The sequence below is a fragment of the Schistocerca cancellata genome, chromosome 3 (genome assembly GCF_023864275.1).
Source record: "Schistocerca cancellata isolate TAMUIC-IGC-003103 chromosome 3, iqSchCanc2.1, whole genome shotgun sequence".
In the NCBI taxonomy this organism is placed as follows: Eukaryota; Metazoa; Arthropoda; class Insecta; order Orthoptera; family Acrididae; genus Schistocerca; species Schistocerca cancellata.
In genome coordinates, this window is record NC_064628.1 from 833,955,784 (window position 1) to 833,978,327 (window position 22,544).

General features: G+C 43.2%; 1 protein-coding gene across 1 annotated transcript in view; it reads left to right on the plus strand.

Moving 5' to 3' along the window:
• LOC126176598 (uncharacterized) overlaps nt 1-22,544 on the plus strand; it is a 290,206-nt gene that overhangs the window by 26,228 nt on the left and 241,434 nt on the right. The window contains exon 3 of the mRNA XM_049923759.1: nt 15,402-15,441. Coding sequence (XP_049779716.1) covers nt 15,402-15,441 — 40 coding nt within the window. The remainder of the gene's footprint in view (nt 1-15,401; nt 15,442-22,544) is intronic.

Here is a 22,544-nt window from a genome sequence, read left to right on the forward strand (position 1 = left end):
GCTTGTTGAGAGACACTAGAGATAAAGAAAAAAGTGTCTTCAAAAGTTGTCACGGGAAACCAGTTCTTTTCTACCTCATACTACATAACAAGTTAGACCAGTCTGCGAAGATAAGTTAAAGTACAGAATGAGATTTTCACTATGCAGCGGAGTGTGCGGTGATATGAAACTTCCTGGCAGATTAAAACTGTGTGCCGGACCGAGACTCGAACTCAGGACCTTTGCCTTTGGCGGGCAAGTACTCTACCGTCTGAGCTACCGAAGCACGACTCACACCCCGTCCTCACAGCTTTACTTCTGCCAGTATCTTGTCTCCTACCTTCCAAACTTTACAGAAGCTCTCCTGCGAACCTTTCCCGCGAAAGGCAAAGGTCCCGAGTTCGAGCCTCGGTCCGGCACACAGTTTTATTCTTCCAGGAAGTTTCAAGTTAAAGTACCTTCCCTTAAATGGGAATTACAGTTTCTTTAAGTTTCGCCCTTTATTTCCATACTCGAATATACTTTTTAAATACTTGCCTTCTCGTCATAATTCATAAAATATTGTGCATGTCGGTATATGTAACAACCGAAATACATTCGGACGTCAGGAGAAATGTAATAACTCAAATTCCAAAACACACAGAAGCTGAAAGATGAGATCACCATCGAGCCATCAGTTTAAAAAGTTCCAGCCACGGTGGTTGTGCGGTAATAGGCGCTCCAATCCGGAGCCGCGCTGCTGCTACGGTCGCAGGTTCGAATCCTGCCTCGGGCATGGATGTTTGTGATGTCCTTAGGTTAGTTAGGTTTAATTAGTTCTAAGTTCTAGGGGACTGATGACCGCAGCAGTTGAGTCCCATAGTGCTCAGAACCATTTTTTAGTTTAAAAGGTCCATGTTGCAAAACAATGACACGAATTATTCACGGAAGAATGCAAAACGATAAGGAATTCAGAAAGAAAGGACAAGAGAATTATTTTAAATATGGTGTAACAGAGGAATTACGGTGCAACGGGTCTCTCTTACACTATAATGGGTATCTCTTAGACGTATTAAACATTGACAAATATTGTAAGTTACGAATCGGCCGTGTGTTGTCTCGCCTTGACTACAGCCTCTTCTGTCAAGTGTCCATCAGAAACTTTTCTCATATTTAACGTTGATTGTGCGTCGCTAATGACGTAAATGTGTGCAGCGTGGCCCCATTTTAGGAAGGATTGGTGACAAAGGAAAAGGAAAAATCTTTTGTGTAGTCCGTGCCGGAAGCTGATGCCAGCTGCTGATTCTGTTTGTTGCTTCGGCAAGGAACAGGCTTATTTGATCATGCATTTAATCATAACCACTGAATCGCTTATTTTTCTACTGGCAGCTGTACTTGAAATTAAAGATGTCAACATTAAATTCTCTGTAGTTACTTGCAAGTAATCTAAATATGGATCTTTCTTGGACAGTATGTTTACAGCTCGTTCTTTGAAACACCAAACTAATGCTTCGTAAGTATGGGGTGTCCATTATTAAAGTTCCACTTTCAAACCGCTGTACGAAGAGAACCACTGCTCAGAATGACGTCAGATTTGAATGGCATATTATTGACGCATGGGGAAACGTTATGGAACAATAAATAAACAAATAAATAAATTGATAAAAAGTTTAGTGAAGATTTTACCAATAAATTGCACTGTAAACCTCTTAACTAAATGGCGAAGGCTGCAAATGACGTGTGAATCTCAATATGATAACTATGGTTTTGAGATGCACGCTATACCATCCGCACTCTTCAATGTCAGTGACTGCACAAATTCGGCAGTCAAACATATTGGCACTTTTAGTTAGGTAAGCTCATCCATCATGGCAATTTCATTCTACATCTGACGGAAAAAATCGCTTTTGAATTGTCCTGAGGCCATAAACCGCTTATAAAACAAAAAGATGTAGGTTTTTAAGTGTCTTGGAGCCAAACATAAGCATAAAAATCAAAATGACATCGGTTTCTGGCTGTCATGAGACTGGTGCAAGACATGTTCAGTCACGGCTTTCACCAGGGCCCTCAGGACTCATCACTCACAAAAAAAATAAGGCCTATGATAAAAGATACCGTCAACACGCAGCACACAGTCAGCTTTGCAGAATGAAGTGGTACCCACATCTTCAACTTTTGTAGTCCTGTCTTCCTTAGTTGCGTGTAATATTACGGTATATTGATAATTTTTACTTATGGACCGTCTGACAGCAACTGAATAAAACACAATTTTATTGCCATACGCGTTTCGCCTTTATTTTCTGCAAGGCATCATCAGTGGCCTGGAATATGTACATATGTTTCCTACTTAGTTTATATTTTTGTCACAGTACCTATAGGTTATAAACAGTCCTGGTGGTTGGTATTTCCTATTAAGTAGTAATGTTTTGAACTGTACTTACAGGTTGCGTGGACAATTTCTTACATATTACGCTCCTGTTGCATTTTTGGTGTTGTTCTTCTTCTTATGAATGCCAATTTGCGGTTTATTTCCCACATTCCACAGCACTATGAACTGAACGCTTGTTTCAATGCAATGTTTTGGTTTCTGTTGCCGACTGTCAAATGTTTTTCCAAAGATCGAATGTTATTGCCAAACTTTCGAGTCTAATTATTGAAGTATCTGTGATCTGTTCGTGTATGCATTTGTGTGTGTGTGTGTGTGTGTGTGTGTGTGTGTGTGTGTGTGTGTGTGTGTGTCTGTTTGTGTTTTGGTGTGATATAAAAGAAAAGAACCAGATGGTACACCATGACCTACACACATAAACTAACACATAGAGTTAAAACTTCCGGGCTGAGAGGCCGTGGTCGATGTATAAAATTTCCACCTGACGTTTCGTCTCCATCTGCGGGCGACATCTTCTGAGGTCGTCCGGCTACTGCCACTGAGGCTCCAGGTACTCTCGCATTTATAGAGCGCATAGAGGGCACCACCATTCGTCACGTGATGCCGACGGTATGCCTATCTTTGGAAGACGTCATCATTCTCGATTAAGAGTAATCGATTGTCATTCTGCTGGCGCAACGTCGACATCCATATTTTGTCCAACTTTAAAACTTACTCTTTTCTATTGAAATTGTTGTGGTGCTTGTGAATTTCTATTGCTTCTCTATACATGCGCGTATGATAATGGGATGTAAGTGCTAGAACGCTTGTCTCATTAAATTTAATTTCATGATTCCCATCTCGAAAAACATGCTCAGCTACCGCCGATTTTTCGATGTGTCCTAAGCGAAAGTTTATTTTATGTTCGGCTAAGCGGGTGTTTACACTTCTTTTCGTCGTTGCAATATATGGATGTCGACGTTGCGCCAGCAGAATGACAATCGATTACTCTTAATCGAGAATGATGACGCCTTCCAAAGATAGGCATACGGTCGGCATCACGTGACGAATGGTGGTGCCCTCTATGCGCTCTATAAATGCGAGAGTGCCTGGAGCCTCAGTGGCAGTAGCCAGACGACCTCAGAAGATGTCTCCCGCAGATGGAGACGAAACGTCAGGTGGAAATTTTATACATCGACCACGGCCTCTCAGCCCGGAAGTTTTAACTGAAGACAACACCGGCCGTGAAACCCTACATTATATGATTAACACATAGAGTTGCAAACATCCTAAAGAGACAGGGCTTCAAAATAGCATATAAGGCTGGGCAAACCCTCCAACCACACCTAAGCGATCCAGCTACCAAGAAGGACAAATTCCAACAATCAGGAATATACAAATTTAAATGTCAAAGTTGTGATGCAGTATACATAGGCACTACATGCATAACCATCATCCTACAAACATGGAACGAGAAATGAAAATAATGAGAATAAGCAACCATGACAAACATCTTATACAAACGCAAGAAAACTTCCACATCCAGAAAACCATAGCAGAAAACAAACATGTGATAAATGAAGAAACACATATCAGCACTGGCTTCCTACTACACTTAATAAAGGAAATGAGAAGATAAAATAAAGAACTCTTCCCCCTTCACCTTCTGGACACACACACACACACACACACACACACACACACACACACATACATACATACACAAATACAAACAAATGCGTACACGAACGGATCACAGATACTTCAATAATTATACTCGAAAGTTTGGCAATAACATTTGATCTTTGGAAAAACATTTGACAGTCGGCAACAGAAACCAAAACATTCCATGGAAACAAGCGTTCAGTTCATAGTGCTGTGGAATTTGGGAAAGAAACCGCAAATTGGCATTCATAAGAAGAAGAACAACACCAAAAATGCAACAGGAGCGTAATATGTAAGAAATTGTCCACGCAACCTGTAAGTACAGTTCAAAACATTACTACTTAATAGGAAATACCAACCACCAGAACTTTTTATAGCCTATAGGTACAGTGACAAAAATGTAAATTAAATAGGAAACATATGTACATATTCCAGGCCAATGATGATGCCTTGCAGAAAATAAAGGCGAAACGCGTATGGCACTAAAATTGTGCTTTATTCAGTTGCTGTCAGACGGTCCACAAGTAAAAATTATCAGTATACCGAAGTGGTACCGGTTGATGTGCGTGCGGACTTTCCGTTGCCCATATTACGCTATTATACGTATTGATATCTCTTTGGAGATGGAAATAGGTTTCATCTGCCCACGGTATGTGCCATAGTCATTCATTTTCGTCTTCCATGCAAGCAGACCGAGCGAGATGGAGCAGTGGCTACCACACTGGCCTCGCCTTCTGAAGAGTGACAGTTTAATCCCGCGTCCGGCCATCCTGCTTTAGGTTTTCAGTGATTTCCCTAAATCGCTTCAGCAAATGCCGGGATTGTTCCTTTGAAAAGACACGGCCGGTTTCATTCCCCATCCTTCCCTAATTCGAGCTTCTGCTCCGTCTCTAATGACCTCGTTGTCGACGTGGTGTTAAACTCTAATCTGATCTTCCTCTCCTCCTCCTCCAACGCATGCGAGCAAGAAATTACACAGCGAAGGTGTGTCTTGCTGGCGGGTCAGCAGGAAGCAACTCATGAATACGCGTGATTTTGTATGGATAGCAATGCAGGACGTTTCGTAGGTTTTATATGCACCGTGCTCGCAGACGTGTCTGATGTTCGGGCAATAACCTGTAAACTGCCTGTTTCCGGGTCAACAGAAACATCCGATCTCACGCGTCGGCTTTGACCCGTGACGTAAGGGTGTTTTGGTGTGTGACGTCATTTCAATCTTTATGGTCTATATGGCTCAAATGGCTCTGAGCACTATGCGACTCAACTTCTGAGGTCATCAGTCGCCTAGAACTTAGAACTAATTAAACCTAACTAACCTAAGGACATCACACACATCCATGCCCGAGGCAGGATTCGAACCTGCGACCGTAGCGGTCACGCGGTTCCAGACTGAAGCGCCTTTAACCGCACGGCCACACCGGCCGGCTATGGTCTATATGTTTTGTCGCTACTCGTTATGTCTAATGAATCAATATTGTTTTTTTTTCTTATTTGTTTTTGTTTCTTTTTTTTTTTATCTTTTGATTGACCTACACATTGATCTGTAGCGCAGCCCTGAATACGAGGTTAGGTTTGGAGTTTTTTTTTGGCGGGGGGGGGGGGGGGGGCCTTGAGTACCACTTGTTTATTATTATCTTTGTTTGCTATCAATGTTAGCAGATTGTTCTTGTGAAACCTTTGTGTGTGTTCTTTTTCTATGTGTTTTCGTCTTTGTGATACGTATGCAACGTTTCTATATCCGCCATATTGGAATTGTCGTTTCCGCTATATTTGTGACGTCATGGGTCAAAGCCGACGGGTTAGATCGGACGCTTCCGTATTTCCCTGTTTCCATACAACTGCTCGACCCCTCCTGCAATGCTGTGGCCGCGTATTCCAGAGACGCCGGCCGCGGTGGCCGAGCGGTTCTAGGCGCTTCAGTCCGGAACCGCGCGACTGCTACGGTCGCAGGTTCGAATCCTGCCTCGGGCATGGATGTGTGTGATGTCCTTAGGTTAGTTAGGTTTAAGTAGTTCTAAGTTCTAGGGGACTAATGACCTCAGAAGTTAAGTCCCATAGTGCTCAGAGCCATTTGAACCATTCCAGAGACGTCTGGTCAGCTGCCATTCTGTCTCTGCCACACTGCACTTCAAAATAACCTGTCTTCTCGAATTTTGTAACCATTTTCTCCAGACCCGTTGTAGAAACCGACTCAATGTCTCTTCTCATAGCCTTGAGTGTCCGGAAGTTCTGCAGGGCACCTGGCGCACAGTTACCGTTCTCCTAAAAGAGCTACACCATCAGCGTGCTATCCTTTATGGAGACAGTCATGTTGGATGTCTCGGACGCAAACTGAGCAACAGCCTAAGCCGCATGTCTGTTGGTGTGCGTATTATGACGTTTAAAGAGCCATCTATCAGACATCTATCAGAGCCATCTTCCAGACTGAAGTGCCAAGAAAAGCTCAGCCACACCGGGCGGCTATGCCGTTCAGACTGGAGCAGTGGTTCTCTTTCTACAGCCTTTTGAACCTTGATCTTTAATTCTGGACATCTTGTACATCTCGGCGAAGTACGAGAATCCTTTCTTACTTTTTCTTACTTCTAGCGCTTCTCACAGTTGAAATACTTTTTCCAACACATATAATATGTTAATTAAACTTTGTGGTTTGGGCATACCCAATCAAAGATTATTAATTTTTCTCATAACCACTTCTTTCCACCAGAGATACAATGGTATAACGCGTATTAAGAGATGTTAACACACACCCAATCGTAGGCGCGTCACGCAGTAAATATAAATCAAAGATTATTAATTTTTCTCATAACCACTTCTTTCCACCAGAGATACAATGGTATAACGCGAATCAAAGATTATTAATTTTTCTCATAACCACTTCTTTCCACCAGAGATACAATGGTATAACGCGTATTAAGAAATGTTAACACATTTAATTGCGGTCCTGGCTTTGGAATTGTGGTTGGATATCTGCTTTCAGAAGACAAACTCCATTTTTCAGTTTTCTAGCGATGCTCGTCGTAGAAAATCTTAGTTTTTCCCATTACCTATCATTACCTACATTTACACGTTCAACAGAAGAGCACATGTCGTTGTCGAACAAGATTCCTTCCTGGAATTACATTCCTATGCTGTGCTTACGCCATGATCTGCGATATAGTTCGTAAGCTTGCTAGATAAGCAAGGTAAGCAGGTGAAATCAACGAAGTTTGAGAAACTAGGAGAGAGTTGTGTAATTCGGTTCTCTGAAGGTGATAACGGTAAAGTATTCTCCGGATGAAAAGTATCTGGAATCTAGCTTTTGTTTAAAAATCATCTGAACGATTTAACCCAAAACAGGTCTGCAGTGAGGGTTGTTGGAATGAAAATGAATGGTCATTAATAATTCACGATTGGCTTGGAAGCGATGTGATGGCAGACAGCGTTCCGTTTACTGTGTGAACTGCAGAATGCTGATTCCGAGTGAATATTTAAAGTACAAACATTCATATTGGTACTTCATTTCAGCGCTGCTCTCCGAGTGAAAGCCACTGTTAAACGTTTCTCCCAATATTCGTCAGTGTGCCTGCCAGTGGAATTGTTAACGAAAACAAAATTATTTGCCCGACATCTACAAGAGAAAGTGAACAGCTTTCACACAGAATTCGAAGGATGATTACCTGAAAACTATCTGCATTGGATTGTAAGGCAGAGGTTGGATGTTAGTACATTTTTAATTTTTGACATTTGAATGTTAACATTAAGCAAGAAACATTGCATTTAGAGTTTCCTCTTTATTACTGGCATATTATCACCGCAGTAATGGATTATTATTCAAGTAGGATGAGCACCTACTGGAAGTGAGTTGCTTTTCATAACAAAATATTTCTAGCATTTGAACAATTATTTCAAACATCTCTAGAGTGCGGGCCACTCAATTTCATAGGTTTACCACACACTTAATACTTCAAAGGACACTACGGAAATGAATCCAAATCTGCTGATATTTCTGACCAACTTATTATGGTTCGTCTCTGGCATTATGTATTATCTAGAGGGTCTCCAATAATGATGCTAAAGTGAATTAAATGCCTTCAGTAAATCACATGAGCCTCTCTTTCAGGCCCTTCAAAATTCAAGACCTGCACTCTTCGTTTATTGAATGCTAGAACTAAATTCTTAACTGAAATAGTTCCGTATCTGCTTTGGTAAGACATTTCAAAGATTGACAGAAAGCAAGTATGTACCGCTATCAAAAAGGCTATGACTAGTGAAGAATTGCGAGCGTCTAACTAATCTTCGCTAGAATCTGCAGTCATTTTTAAAAATTAATGACTAGTTGCAGACACAGAACATCATCTTCGTCATATCAGCCTGCCCAAAAAAATAACAAACAGAGAGAAAAAGCGAAGCACCCAGAAGGAATGGTCAGAAGTCAATGTAAGTTCATAAATACACACATCTTTGGCGGATACGTAGATCTTTGGAATTGCAGTTCTGTGTGATAGGCAGAACGCCTACCAAACTGCATTAGTCACTTTTTTTGGTAGATTATATAAGGGGAATCAACATCTTCAGATACTCAGTTATCACAGTGAAGGACACACAGGTGCAACTAACTCGTGTGAGGCACTGCTTTCAGTACCTAACAGTGAGGGTCAACATTAGGCCAGCTGGACTGCATGTTGGATGGCATGTGAATGTGAGGGCAGGCAGACTCTTCGTCAAGGTTCTAGCCGACCATAGGTGACCACCAAAAGGGATGACCGCTGTGTTGTGCATCAGGTACATCATAACCTGTTCACATCTGTGCCTGCCACCTGAGAACAAATAATGCACTGCCTGCAACGCTGTGTGTCATCTCGCATGTTTGGTCATAGACTAGCAGCAGTCGGACTAGGGACCTACCAGCCCATACATAGCTGTAGTTAACATTTTAACACAAACAGTTGTGGCTGGAATAGTGCCGTGAATGGGATGAATGGCGTCGCATTGCTTTCACTGATGAAACGTCGTTCTGTGTACCCTTGATGACCATCATCAGAACGTATGGCAATGACTTGGAGAGAGATCCCATTCTTCTAATGTTTTGGAGAGACCCAGTGGTGCTACTCCTGGCTATACTGCGTTGGGAGGAAATATGTGAATATAGGCAAAGAACCCCTAGAAGACACTTAATTTGGCAAGTCCTCAGTGCCACTTGGGCACATTTATTGAGCACTTGTGTGTTATGTACAGAGACTTCAACACCTACTCAGCTCAGCCGAGAAGTGCTCCACTGCCTTCTTGTGCATACAGAATCTAAGGAGTGTCAGAGGTGTTGCCTGCCATCAGGCGCTAGAGCCGCACCACAGCGCCACACAACTGAATGCATGTCACTGTCATTGCCCGTGGAAACTTCCAATGTGCTCAATAAAGGTACACAGGCGGCTCCAAGCCTGTTGCCGAATGGTGGACATTAGCCATTTTATTCGTGCATGCCTCAGTGGTCAATGTAGCCTCCCCTTTCCCCAACGGCGTAATATGGTGCGAAACAGAAGGTCTGATACAGCATAAACACTTCCCTGCTGGTTCCATTCTGTATACCAGAGCAGAAATTGCAGTTACCCCTTACTGTGAAGGGGTCAGTCACCTTAAGTGGGGCCGCAACTCCTCGGTATCTTTAGACATGGACTGTATTGAGGTGACTGGCACTGAGCTTGCGGCCAGGGATAGTGGTTCGGATCCCTCCTTGCTGTGCTTGGCAGCTGTTCGTATCACGACACTGCATGGCTGCAATGACTTAGTTTGTATCCAGCCTCGGGTGGTTAATGATTTGGAGCTGTTGTACCGCTACGCCGACTCCGCTACATCCCGGATTCACAATTGCTTCGTTTACTTTGTGTTCTCAGTCTGTTGGGGATGTGCAGAAACATGTGTTCTTTTCTCTGTGGTTTGGTGTATCCACCAGAGTGAATGATTGAAACAGTTTCTACCTACACTATGCAGGACGGATAAATACGCTTGCTAACTGTATAAGAAAACCATCAACTTTAAATCACTTAATAAAAGCAACTCTTCTGGTCCAGACTGTATACAAATTAGGTTCCTTTCGGAGTATGCTGATGCATTAGCTCCATAATGAACAATCATAAAACCAGTATTCAAGAAAGGTAGTACGAGTAATCCGCCAAATTACAATCCTATATCGTTAACGTCGATATGCAGCGGGATTTTGGAACATATATTGTGTTCGAACATAATGAATTACCTCGAAGAAAACGGTCTATTGACACACAGTCAATATGGGTTTAGAAAACACCGTACCTGTGAAACACAACTAGCTCTTTATTCACATGAAGTCTTGAGTGGTATTGACAAGGGATTTCAGAACGATTCCGTATTTCTGGATTTCCAGAAGGCTTTTGGCACTGTACCACACAAGCGACTCGTAGTAAAATTGCGTGCTTATGGAATATCGTCTCAGTTATGTGACTGGATTTGCGATTTCCTGTCAGAGAGGTCACAGTTCGTAGTAACTGACGGAAAGACATCGAGTAAAACAGAAGTGATTTCAGGCGTTCCCCAAGATAGTGTTATAGGCCCTTTGCTGTTCCTTATCTATATGAACGATTTGGGAGACAATCTGAGCAGCCGTCTTCGGTTGTTTGCAGATGACGCTGTCGTTTATCGACTAATAAAGTAATAAGAAGATCAAAACAAATTGCAAAACGATTTAGAAAAGGTATCTAAATGGTGCGAAAAGTGGCAGTTGACCCTAAATAACGAAAAGTGTGAGGTCATCCACATTAGTACTAAAAGGAACTCGTTAAACTTCGGTTACACGATAAATCAGTCTAATCTAAAAGCCGTAAATTCAACTAAATACCTTGGTATTACAATTACGAACAACTTAAATTTGAAGGAACACGTAGAAAATGTTGTGGGGAAGGCTAACCAAAGACTGCGTTTTATTGGCAGGACACTTAGAAAATGTAACAGACCTAGTAAGGAGACTGCCTACACTACGCTTGTCCATCCTGTTTAAGAATACTGCTGCGTGGTGTGGGATCGTTACCAGACAGGACTGACGGAATACATCGAAAAAGTTCAAAGAAACGCAGCACGTTTTGTATTATCGCGAAATATGGGAGAGTGTGTCGCAGAAATGATACAGGATTTGGGCTGGACATAATTAAAAGAAAGGCGTTTTTCGTTGCGATGGAATCTTTTCACGAAATTTCAATCACGAACTTTCTCCTCCGATTGCGAAATATATTTTGTTGACACCGACCTACATAGGGAGGAACGATGACCACGATAAAAGAAGGGAAATCAGAGCTCGTACGGAAAGATATACGTGTTCATTCTATCCGCGCGCTATACGAGATTGCAATAATAGAGAATTATGAAGGTGGTTCAATGAACCCTCTGCCAGGCACATAAATGTGATTTGAACACTATCCACGAAGATGTAGATGTAGATGAAATGAAGAGACGTGTCCCTCAGATTCTTAGATTTATCATTTAAACTTTGTTAGTAGGATTACTTGAGATAGTTTGCATTTGCGACTGCTGTTCGGGATGTAACATCTGACAGGGCACAAAATGGAAACCGTAGTGACAATCCGATGATGTTCTGCACAGATGTGTTTTGTAGCATCTCTAATATTCCAGTCATGACACATCACTCTTTTCAGTTCTGGGTTCAGTGTGAGGGCGTAAAAATGGCTAGAAAACAGCGTCTCCCACCAAGTACGAGGGCCCAGTGAGAGACTTCACCTGATGTCATGCAGCCCGCATAACATAACTGTCATGCTTTTCCTTTCCGTGATTCTCGGCTGCACTTTGCTGGGGCAATGGAGATGCTCTTGCAGCGTTTTCGATGGGAAGTTTTTGGTCACCCAATATAGCCCATAACTGGCTACCTCTGAGTTTCACCTCTGCTCACACGAACAGCTGGCTATGAAGACAGCATTCTGGTACAGACAACGAGCTGCAGACCAGCGCAGAGAATTGGTGGAAGGCACAGTTAGATGCTTTCTATGACGAGGGTATTGGAAAGTTGGTACAACGCTGCGACAAATCACTAAGTGAGAGCGGCGACTATGTAGAGAAGTAGCTGCAAGGTGTATCTAACTGTCGAAAATAAAAGAGTTTTGATTTTCACAGTGGTTTCCATTTCGCAACCGATGGGACCTTGCTTTCCGAATAGCCCTCAGATCTTCACATGTCTGACGTCGTGTTTCTCTGGCATAACAGTGACACTCTCCCATGCGTCAGACAAACCTGTGATCATTCATGCTGCCCTCCTCTGTATATTTTCAGTAGTACTATTTGGTAGACGTCCTACACACTGGAGCAATGTTCTAATATGTGTCGCACGAATGAGTTGTAATCAGTTTCCTTTTTTAGACTGAATACATTTCCCTGCAATTCTACTAATGAGCCGAAGTCTGCCACCTGCACTATCTATGACTGAGCCTACGTGATCGTTCTGCTTCATACCCTACTGCAAATTGTAAAACTCAGATATGTTTTGTGATGGCCGATTCCAACTATGACTTGTTGTACTGTAGTCACGGAGCACTGCGATTTTTTCGTTTTGTGAACTGCACAGATTGTACATTTAAAGTAAGTTGCCAGTATTTGCATCACTTTGAAATCTTATCAACTTCTCACTGAGCGTTTGTACAGGTTTTCACAGTCAGTACTTCATTCTGCGAAAAGTCTGATGTAGCTATTAAATCGATATAGTCTACATCGTCATTAATACACCACATGAATAGGAACGGTCTCAATACACTTCCTTGCAGAACAGATGACGTTACAGGTAGTTCTACATCTTTTGATGATTTTCCATTCACGACGTCATGTTGCATCCTTCCTACCATGACCTCCTCAGTTCCATATTTAGTTAAATACCTCATAGGATCTTACTTTCGGTATTAAGTGTGGATTTGGTACTGAATCTAATGGATTTCGGAAATCAGTAACTGACTGCCTTGATTTATGGTTTTCAGCGTGTCACGTAAGACAATTTCTAGGGTTTCACATCTCTCTGTGTATAGTCCTATGCTTTGTTTTGCAACTGTTAAGTACAGGGTTATTACAAATGATTGAAGCGATTTCACAGCTCTACAATAACTTTATTATTTGAGATATTTTCAAAATGCTTTGCACACACGTACAAAAACTCAAAAAGTTTTTTTAGGCATTCACAAATGTTCGATATGTGCCCCTTTAGTGATTCGGCAGACATCAAGCCGATAATCAAGTTCCTCCCACACTCGGCGCAGCATGTCCCCATCAATGAGTTCGAAAGCATCGTTGATGTGAGCTCGCAGTTCTGGCTCGTTTCTTGGTAGAGGAGGTTTAAACACTGAATCTTTCACATAACCCCACAGAAAGAAATTGCATGGGGTTAAGTCGGGAGAGCGTGGAGGCCATGACATGAATTGCTGATCATGATCTCCACCACGACCGATCCATCGGTTTTCCAATCTCCTGTTTAAGAAATGCCGAACATCATGATGGAAGTGCGGTGGAGCACCATCCTGTTGAAAGATGAAGTCGGCGCTGTCGGTCTCCAGTTGTGGCATGAGCCAATTTTCCGCGGCCTACGCGTGAAACTTGCCCGCACGCGTTCAACCGTTTCTTCGCTCACTGCAGGCCGACCCGTTGATTTCTCCTTACAGAGGCATCCAGAAGCTTTAAACTGCGCATACCATCGCCGTATGGAGTTAGCAGTTGGTGGATCTTTGTTGAACTTCGTCCTGAAGTGTCGTTGCACTGTTATGACTGACTGATGTGAGTGCATTTCAAGCACGACATACGCTTTCTCGGCTCCTGTCGCCATTTTGTCTCACTGCGCTCTCGAGCGCTCTGACGGCAGAAACCTGAAGTGCGGCTTCAGCCGAACGAAACTTTATGAGTTTTTCTACGTATCTGTAGTGTGTCGTGACCATATGTCAATGAATGGAGCTACAGTGAATTTATGAAATCGCTTCAATCATTTGTAATAGCCCTGTATTAGTCTCTGTTTCGTTACAATTTTCTTTATGCTGACTGTATTGCACGAAATGTCCCTCCATCATAAACCATTGTGTTACGTAAACATTCTCAAGTGCATAGTCAACTATTCTTCTAAACCTGTGACATAGTTTCTCTACATGCTTCTCTCTAGAGATAAATGTTTCTTGTACCTTATTGAGATGTGATGGGACTGCCTCCTTGTATCGTTTGTTGAACTTTTTTTACATTCCCTTTGTACTTTAGTATCATTGTTGCTTCAACTGTGTCATAGTAACGTTTACCAGTTTCTATTTGGACATACTCAAGGGGTCAGGTTTGTTTGATGTTATTAGATCAAAAATATTTCAAGAATTAGCGAGCCTTCGAATAATTTATTTCTGGTAGTTCTCAGAGAACTCCTTTATTAATGTTTTGCAGGACGTCTTGTCACGCCTACCACCTACTGAAGTATAATTTTCCCAGTTGATTGTTGGATACTTAAAATCTTCTCCAATGATACCAATATGATTGTGGAACGTATGTAGTCGTGAATTTTGATTACATCTGGAGGTGAGTCCAGTTATCGATAGAAGTGTCTGATAACACTTTTATGCTCATCCTTCATAGTGAGTCTTCCTGATAATTTCCGATGCTGATTCAATTTCTGTCCAGTTGGATTTGAGTTTCTTGTCGACAGGTAAATCAGTTTTTAATGTAGTAAGCGACCAAAGTTGTGAAATTCAGTTCTTTCTGTCTAACTGATGACTGGTTTCGGGTATCATAACTCAATCTCAAATCATCCAAACAGGGAAAAACGGTGTATTCCGTGACAGCACCAAGGCCATGTTCTCTGTTTGTATGGTCTGAAAATCGGTTCTAGTGTGCGAAACTGGTCATCAATTAAATAAAAAGATCTGAATAACTTTGGATGTTTTTTATGTCAACCTGGCTAACACAAGTTACAATCCTGTCATTAGCGCAGCATTTTGGAAATCCAAAAGTACAGCACTTCCATTTATCACTAGCCTATCGTTTGGATATACCATTAAATTTTCCCCAAATATCTCATCGTAATCTGTTCTGGGTTTTAACCAACTCTCTGCTTGTCTTGGGATCCCTGGCCCGTCTCGTAATGTGTTCAGTGCAATTTGTGATAAGAAGATATATTCCACTAAGGACACTGAAGTAAAAACCAACAATAAATGAAAACTTTATGAAGGTTTTTTTATGTTTTCTTCTTAGATTTTATCTTACTGACTTAAGATTGCCTTCGAAGTTTAGTGCAAGTAAAATTTAAGACAAAGCTCCATTTAAGAAGCACCCTAGTCTACTGAACACAAATAGACAAAATGAATATTTCAGCCACTGTGTTGCAATAAATGCACTTAAGTACACCTGAATATTTACATTTGCGTGTGTTAATAGGGAATCTTTTCTTTTGCAGGTCGCGAGCATCGCAGGACAGGACAACAAAATAATTACTGGTAAGTATACTACAGGAAAAATTCATCTTTCTTTCAATACATAACATGCAATTTGTCTTTTTTTTCTAAAAGTTCCAAATGGAATATGCCCTGTTTCATTTCATTAGTCTGGCCCCGGTAGCTGAGTGGTCAGCGTGACGGAATGTCAATCCTAAGGTCCCGGTTGGGTCGGAGATTTTCTCCGCTCAGGGACTGGGTGTTGTGTTGTCCTAATCATCATCATTTCATCCCCATCAACGCGCAGGTCGCCGAAGTGGCGTCAATTCGAATGACCTGCACCAGGCGAACGGTCTACCCGACGGGAGGCCCTAGCCACACGACATTTCATTTCATTTAATCAACGTGTAAGGTGTAGTATTTGGCAAGTCGTTTCCCACACTTTGTAGAAGTACTAATTTTTCACTTTGACATACAGTTCTATGTCCAGCTTCATTAAAATGAACCATATGCGCTATGAAGAGATTGGCACGCCTCCACTCATCATACCCTACGATTCATCACATCTGGCACAGGCTTAAAGCAGCATGAAATGATGTACCTGTTTCGGTCTTCAATCGATGCCCAGCTGGGTTACAGCCATCCTTGCTTTGCCTTGCCTTGCCTTGGTATACAATCATTGAAGAAAATGGTTCAAATGGCTCTGAGCACTATTGGACTTAACTTCTGAGGTCATTAGTCCCCTAGAACTTAGAACTAGTTAAACCTAACTAACCTAAGGACATCACACACATCCATGCCTGAGGCAGGATTCGAAGCTGCGACCGTAGCGATCTCGCGGTTCCAGACTGCAGCGCCAGAACCGCACGGCCACTTCGGCCGGCAATCATTGAAGACCTATTGCTCTTATGAACCTAGTGCAGTAAAAGCTATTTAACATAACATTATGAAGATGACAACGGTAGAGAATATCACGTCGTTTAACCGAATAAAAATTCCTTTCAGACGGCTAAGTTCTGAAATAATTCTACCACAAGCGGGTTGAATTCCGTACTGCTTAACTAGCCGGCCGGAGTGGCCGTGCGGTTCTAGGCGCTACAGTCTGGAACCGAGCGACCGGTTCGGTCGCAGGTTCGACTCCTGCCTCGGGCATGGTTGTGTGTGATGTCCTTAGGTTAGTTAGGTTTAATTAGTTCTAAGTTCTAGGCGACTGATGACCTCAGAAGTTAAATCATATTGGTCAGAGCCATTTGAACTGCTTAACTAAAATGTGGTGATTTTTCTTTTCAACAGAATAATTTTTGTTGCAGGCCATTTCCTTAAAAATTCGAAGTTGCCGTCCTGTTCTAATAGTAACATTAGTGTTTCACTGATTTCACTTTTTAGTGTTGGCACCATTAAAAGTTGTTTCACCTTAGTACTATTTCAGAAATTTGACAAGGGAAAGTCCCACTGAAGAAAGTGGCATTTTCACTCTCTGAAGGTAAGGATGGCTGTAACACGGCTGGGCATCGATCGAAGACAGAAACAGGTACGTCATTCCATGTCGCTTTAAACCTGTGCCAGATATGATGAATCGTAGGTTATGGCGAGTGAAGGCGTACCAATCCCTTGATAGCGCATAACTGTTTTAAGTGGGTATGACATCTTGAGGACATCCAGTCAGCGCAACATTCAAACGGACTCCGTATCGAGGTAGATCAAGGCAGCAGGGCTAACATATTCCTGCGTTATCTTGTTCAAAGATAATGTCATGGAGTCATGGTAGACCCACATTCACCTCCATAATACATCACAAGTGTGACGGCTGATGTCCAAATTAACAGCTATGAGACCGAGAGGTGATCGTGTTGGGTACGCAGTGGCATAGCAGACCGTGATTCCAAGTATTGAACGTGTATGACGGCGACGAACACAATGTGGTGGCTTTCATTCACCTTGGAGTCTCCACAGACATACACCGAGGTGACAAACGTCATGGAATAAGTCCTAACATCGAGTCAGACATCCTTTTGTCCAGCTAAGTGCAGCAACTCCATGTGGCATGGACTCATCAAGTCGTTGGTAGTTCCCTACAGATATACTGGGCCATGCTGCCTCTACAGACGTCCGTAAAGTGTTGCCGGTGCAGATTCTGTTCCATAAATGTTCGATGGCATTCATGTCGGCGGTTTGTGTGGCCAAACCATTCGCTCGAATTGTCCAGAATGTTCTTCAAACCAGCCGTGAAGAATTGTGGTCTGGTGACATGGCGCACTGACAATTCCGTCATTGCCTGGGAATATGAAGTCCATGAATGGCTGCACGTAGCCTAACATAGCCACTTCCACTCAATGGTCGGTTCATCTGGACCCAGTCGATTCTAAATAGACAGAGCCCACACCATTATGAAACCACCACAGCTTGCACAAGGCCTCGTTGACAACTTGGATCCGTGGCTTCGTGGGGTGTTGCACCACATTCGAACCCTACCAAAAGCTATTACCAACTGAAATCTGGGCTCGTCTGACCAGGCCATTGTTTCCAGTCATATAGTGTCCAACCGATATGGTCACGAGTCCAGGAGAGGCACGGCAGGCGATGTCCTAACGGATACGTTCGTCGTTAACTCTCGCATTTATTTTTGCGATTGTTTAACACAGTGTAGCTTGTCTGTTAGCACTGAAACCCTACACAAATGCCACTGCTCTTGGTCATTAAGTGATGGCCGCCAGCCACTGCGTTGTCCTTGGTGGGAGATAACGCCTGAAATTTTGTATTGTCGGTACACTCTCGACACTCTGGATCTCGGAGTGTTTGATTCCCTTTGAATTTCCGAAATGGAATGTCCCATGCGTCTAGCTCCAACTACCGTTCCACGTTCAAAGTCTGTTAGTTCCCGTCGTGCGGTCATAATCACGTCGCAATCCTTTCCACATGAATCACCAGAGTACAAATTACAGCTCCGGCACTGCATTGTCTTTTTATATCTTGTGTAAGCGATACTGTCGCTATCATACATGTGCCTACCGGTATCTCATGACTTTCGTCACCTCAGTGTATATACACATCGTAACGTTTTACAGAGAACCAGGTCTCGTCTGAGAATACAACATTGTGCCACTCCTGTGTCCAGTGTTGTAGTAGGACGCACCGCTTCCGCCACTTCTGTCTCTGCTGCCGAGTGTAGGGAAGAAGCTACAATGTCAGTTGTGCTGACAGTTCGTGCTTCTCCAAGCTTGTAGCACCTCTGATACTTGCGTTGCAGCAAAGAAGCCCATTTCCTGGATCAAGGTACGACAGTGGCTGCATGGTCCTCCGTAGTGAACAATACCTGTCCTTTCGGGCACTAGTCGTGTGAGGCTGTAGGGATTCTTCATCGTGTTGAGTAGGGCCCCCCCCCAAGATCATCTATAGCGTATTCGCATGGTCTGCTGTACTATATTGTAGTACTATATTACAAATTTTGTGATGTATAGTCCAAGATTTCACTACACAACCCAACACTACCTTACAAAGTACTGCACTATATTCTACATTATCCTACACTGCTGTACTTATTATTAGGACGAAACTAGGTGTCCTCATTTTCCCAGATATTAAGCCCCTGGGGCGGTGAAGAATAACTCGGGATTCACAGGGGCTGTACTGCCGTACTACCCAAATTTGAAGAGATTGGAAGATGGCTGCCAGCTTCTCAGAAAATCCTTCCTGTTCGTTTTCGAGGCTTATCTCTCGCCTACCTCCGATAGGTTGTTGTAGTTGGATAATGTTTCATGATCATGTATGGCCTATTCTTGGATGTGTCCCGGCCATGTATCCTTGCAGCACGTAAGCTGAGAATTTGGCTGTCAGAAAGTTCAGCTTGGATATCTTACTCAGGTGACAGCCATTGTCTAGTCGACGGTCGAAGACGCTGAGGTCTCGTTACCGATCCATTCTCCTGTTATTGCTTCCCTAATCACAACGAATTACTCCCCGCCTCCTTTCGAACTGGCGGATCTGTCTCTCTTGAAATCTGCTGCTCCATTCCGCATTACGTAGGGAACTGTGGATATTTTTTTATCGGTAAGTGTGTTTACCTTTACCAACTTGGTTACATACAAGTATTGCAAATAAAAGTATGCTAACTTTACCCATACAGTTGTAATACTTTGTAGTAAAAGGTCATCCGGTATACACCTTATACAACTCCAGACGCAACAAAAAAATTATGAATACTGCTATGTAATACTAAATTGTGTGTGTGTGTGTGTGAGTGTGTGTGTGTGAGAGGGAGAGAGAGAGAGAGAGAGAGAGAGAGAGAGAGAGAGAGAGAGACATTGGCGCTTATGCACGCTTAACGGCGAGGTTACCAGCGCCCTCACGCTCATTAAAACAAATGAATGTGCCTAAGAGGTTGAATTTTCTCCACGCTCATGCACTTGAATCGATCAAAAAATCACACTATCTCGCATTAGCTGAAACAATGGAGAAAATGTAAAAGTAGCTGTACATGAGATTAAAGCACAAGTAAAACGAGAAAGGAGCTAACAGAAAGGCACAGATAAATGTCAGAGGCTGACTACTTACAGAAAATACGGAAGAGCCAGTCGTCCTGTTAACACATTAAAACCATCTCTCTAAAATCTTGGGAAAAGTTTGGGCAATTCGCAAAACTTAAAACTTGAACCACAATCGTGTGAACGTTACTTAAAGTAGAGGGCAGATGCGTCGACAAATCCGCCGCAGCCTGCCGATCGGAAAATAAAATACGGTCAAATAAAATGTAGCGCACAGTGATCTGTACGCCGGAGTAAGAATCGATGCATCTTAAGGGCTGTGGCCTTTGCAAAAACGGGTAAGAAGGACATCGACCCGTCGACGTGGCTGGAAGGAAGTACTCGACGGCCGAGTTGTGGACTTCACGACACGGAGCTTATTGCCTGTCACTTCAAGCCACTCATCCTCCCACCAACGCATGACTGCACTTCAACAGCGTGGTGATAGCATGCAGGGGGATGGCACACTGAAAGAAGAGATTCCCACCCTTTCGTTCCCCGCAATATGCATGTGCCCTAATACCCAGCAGAAAGACACCTCCTTCTCCATTAAAACTGATACGAATGTCTACTTGGAGGAGTTAAAAGCCGGGCTGCTCATCTGCTTCGCGAAATAAAGAATTGGGGTGCCAGTCAATAAAACGAAAGCGTTTTTCTCTGTGTCGGGGCCTTCTCTTGAAATTTCAATCATCAACTTTCTCCTCACAGCGTGTGTGTATCCGCCCCCGGTAGCTGAGTGGTGCCGGCACGGTAACTCAGCGTGTTCAGTCACAGGGTTAGCAGCCCTCTGTACAAAAAACTGAATTACTCGATCAACAACGAACTTAAACGGATGTCTTACGACGTCCTCCCCGAGCAGATGCAACGAACAAAAGCGAACAAAATGAGAAATTAAAAAAAAAATGTGGTCAGCGCGACAGACTGTCAATCCAAAGGGCCCGGGTTCGATACCCGGCTGGGTCGGAGATTTTCTCCGCTCAGGAACTGGGTGTTGTGTTGTCCTACCTAATCATCATCAATTCATCCCCATTGACGCGCAAGTCGCCGAAGTGGCGTCAAATAGAAAGGCTTGCACCAGGCGAACGGTCTACCCGAAGGGAGGCCGTCGTCACACAACATTATTATTTATTTTCCTCACAGTGTGAAAATATTTTACTGGCCCCCATCCTCATAATAAAATAAGAGAAATTAGAGCTCTCACGAAAAGATTTAAGTGTTCGTTTTTCCCGCCCGCTCTCCGAGCGTAGAACAGAAGTGAAGATGGTTAAAGGTGGTTCGATGAACACACTGCCAGGCACTTAGTTGTGAACTGCAAAGTAGTCATGTAGATGAGATACTCCTAAGACGCTTCACTATTACCTTCCTGAACGTGTCTGCAGTAATGCAAAAGTATGGACTGTACAGGTACACGTAACATAGTCTATCGGCAGCGTTAACTTCGCCGTTTCTTATAATGCCGGACTTTTTATTGTTTTTCAGTATTGATTAAGAAGACTAGCCACCAGTGAAGACTGTTAGACGCCCCCAATATGCTTGACATTGTATTTAAAAGTGTACGAAATCGTATCTCCTTTAAGAATAACGGGATCAGCAGTCTACAGAATTTTTCGCATCGCGTCGGTAAACAGGACTGGAAGTCAAAGTCTTAAGTAGATCATACTTAAACAAAGGAAGGAAAGTAGACTACAGGTTAACCTACTATCTCATTAGTGACTGGGAATCATTTGAATCGGACAAGGTTACAGAGTGGGCAAAATAAATTTATTGTGGGGAAAAATTCATGCGTCCTAAGAAAGGCAACCCCAGTTACATCATCCACCCCGGTTGCGAATGATGTACGTTGTGCTGTCTGCCATGAGCTGAATGAAAATTTTCCACGGCAGATTTATTTTGCAGCATTGTAAAACGGGAACGAAGCCACGGCCTTACGGGAGGGCCCTGTCGGCACGTATTTGAGATGATACGGGAGAAACAAGTAGACGATTCAAATACACGTCACACACGTTAGCTACAGGTCGCTGGGAATCAAAGGCTGGTGGAACAACAACTTGTACGAATATGTGACGGTACGGCTTAGGCCTCTCTCTCGCAGGCTTCAACCAGCTCATTAGCACTTCACTGACGCTGTGTTGTAGCAGGAGCCTTTGGTTCCCTATTAATCACTTACCTGTTCCGATCTACATCTACATCTACATTTATACTCCGCAAGCCACCCAACGGCGGAGGGCGGAGGGCACTTTACGTGCCACTGTCATTACCTCCCTTTCCTGTTCCAGTCGCATACGGTTCGCGGGAAGTACGACTGCCGGAAAGCCTCCATGCGCGCTCGAATCTCTCTAATTTTACATTCGTGATCTCCTCGGGAGGTATAAGTAGGGGGAAGCAATATATTCGATACCTCATCCAGAAACGCACCCTCTCGAAACCTGGCGAGCAAGCTACACCGCGATGCAGAGCGTCTTTCTCGCAGAGTCTGCCACTTGAGTTTGTTAAACATCTCCGTAACGCTACCACGGTTACCAAATAACCCTGTGACGAAACGCGCCGCTCTTCTTTGGATCTTCTCTATCTCCTCCGTCAACCCGATCTGGTACGGATCCCACACTGATGAGCAATACTCAAGTATACGTCGAACAAGTCTTTTGT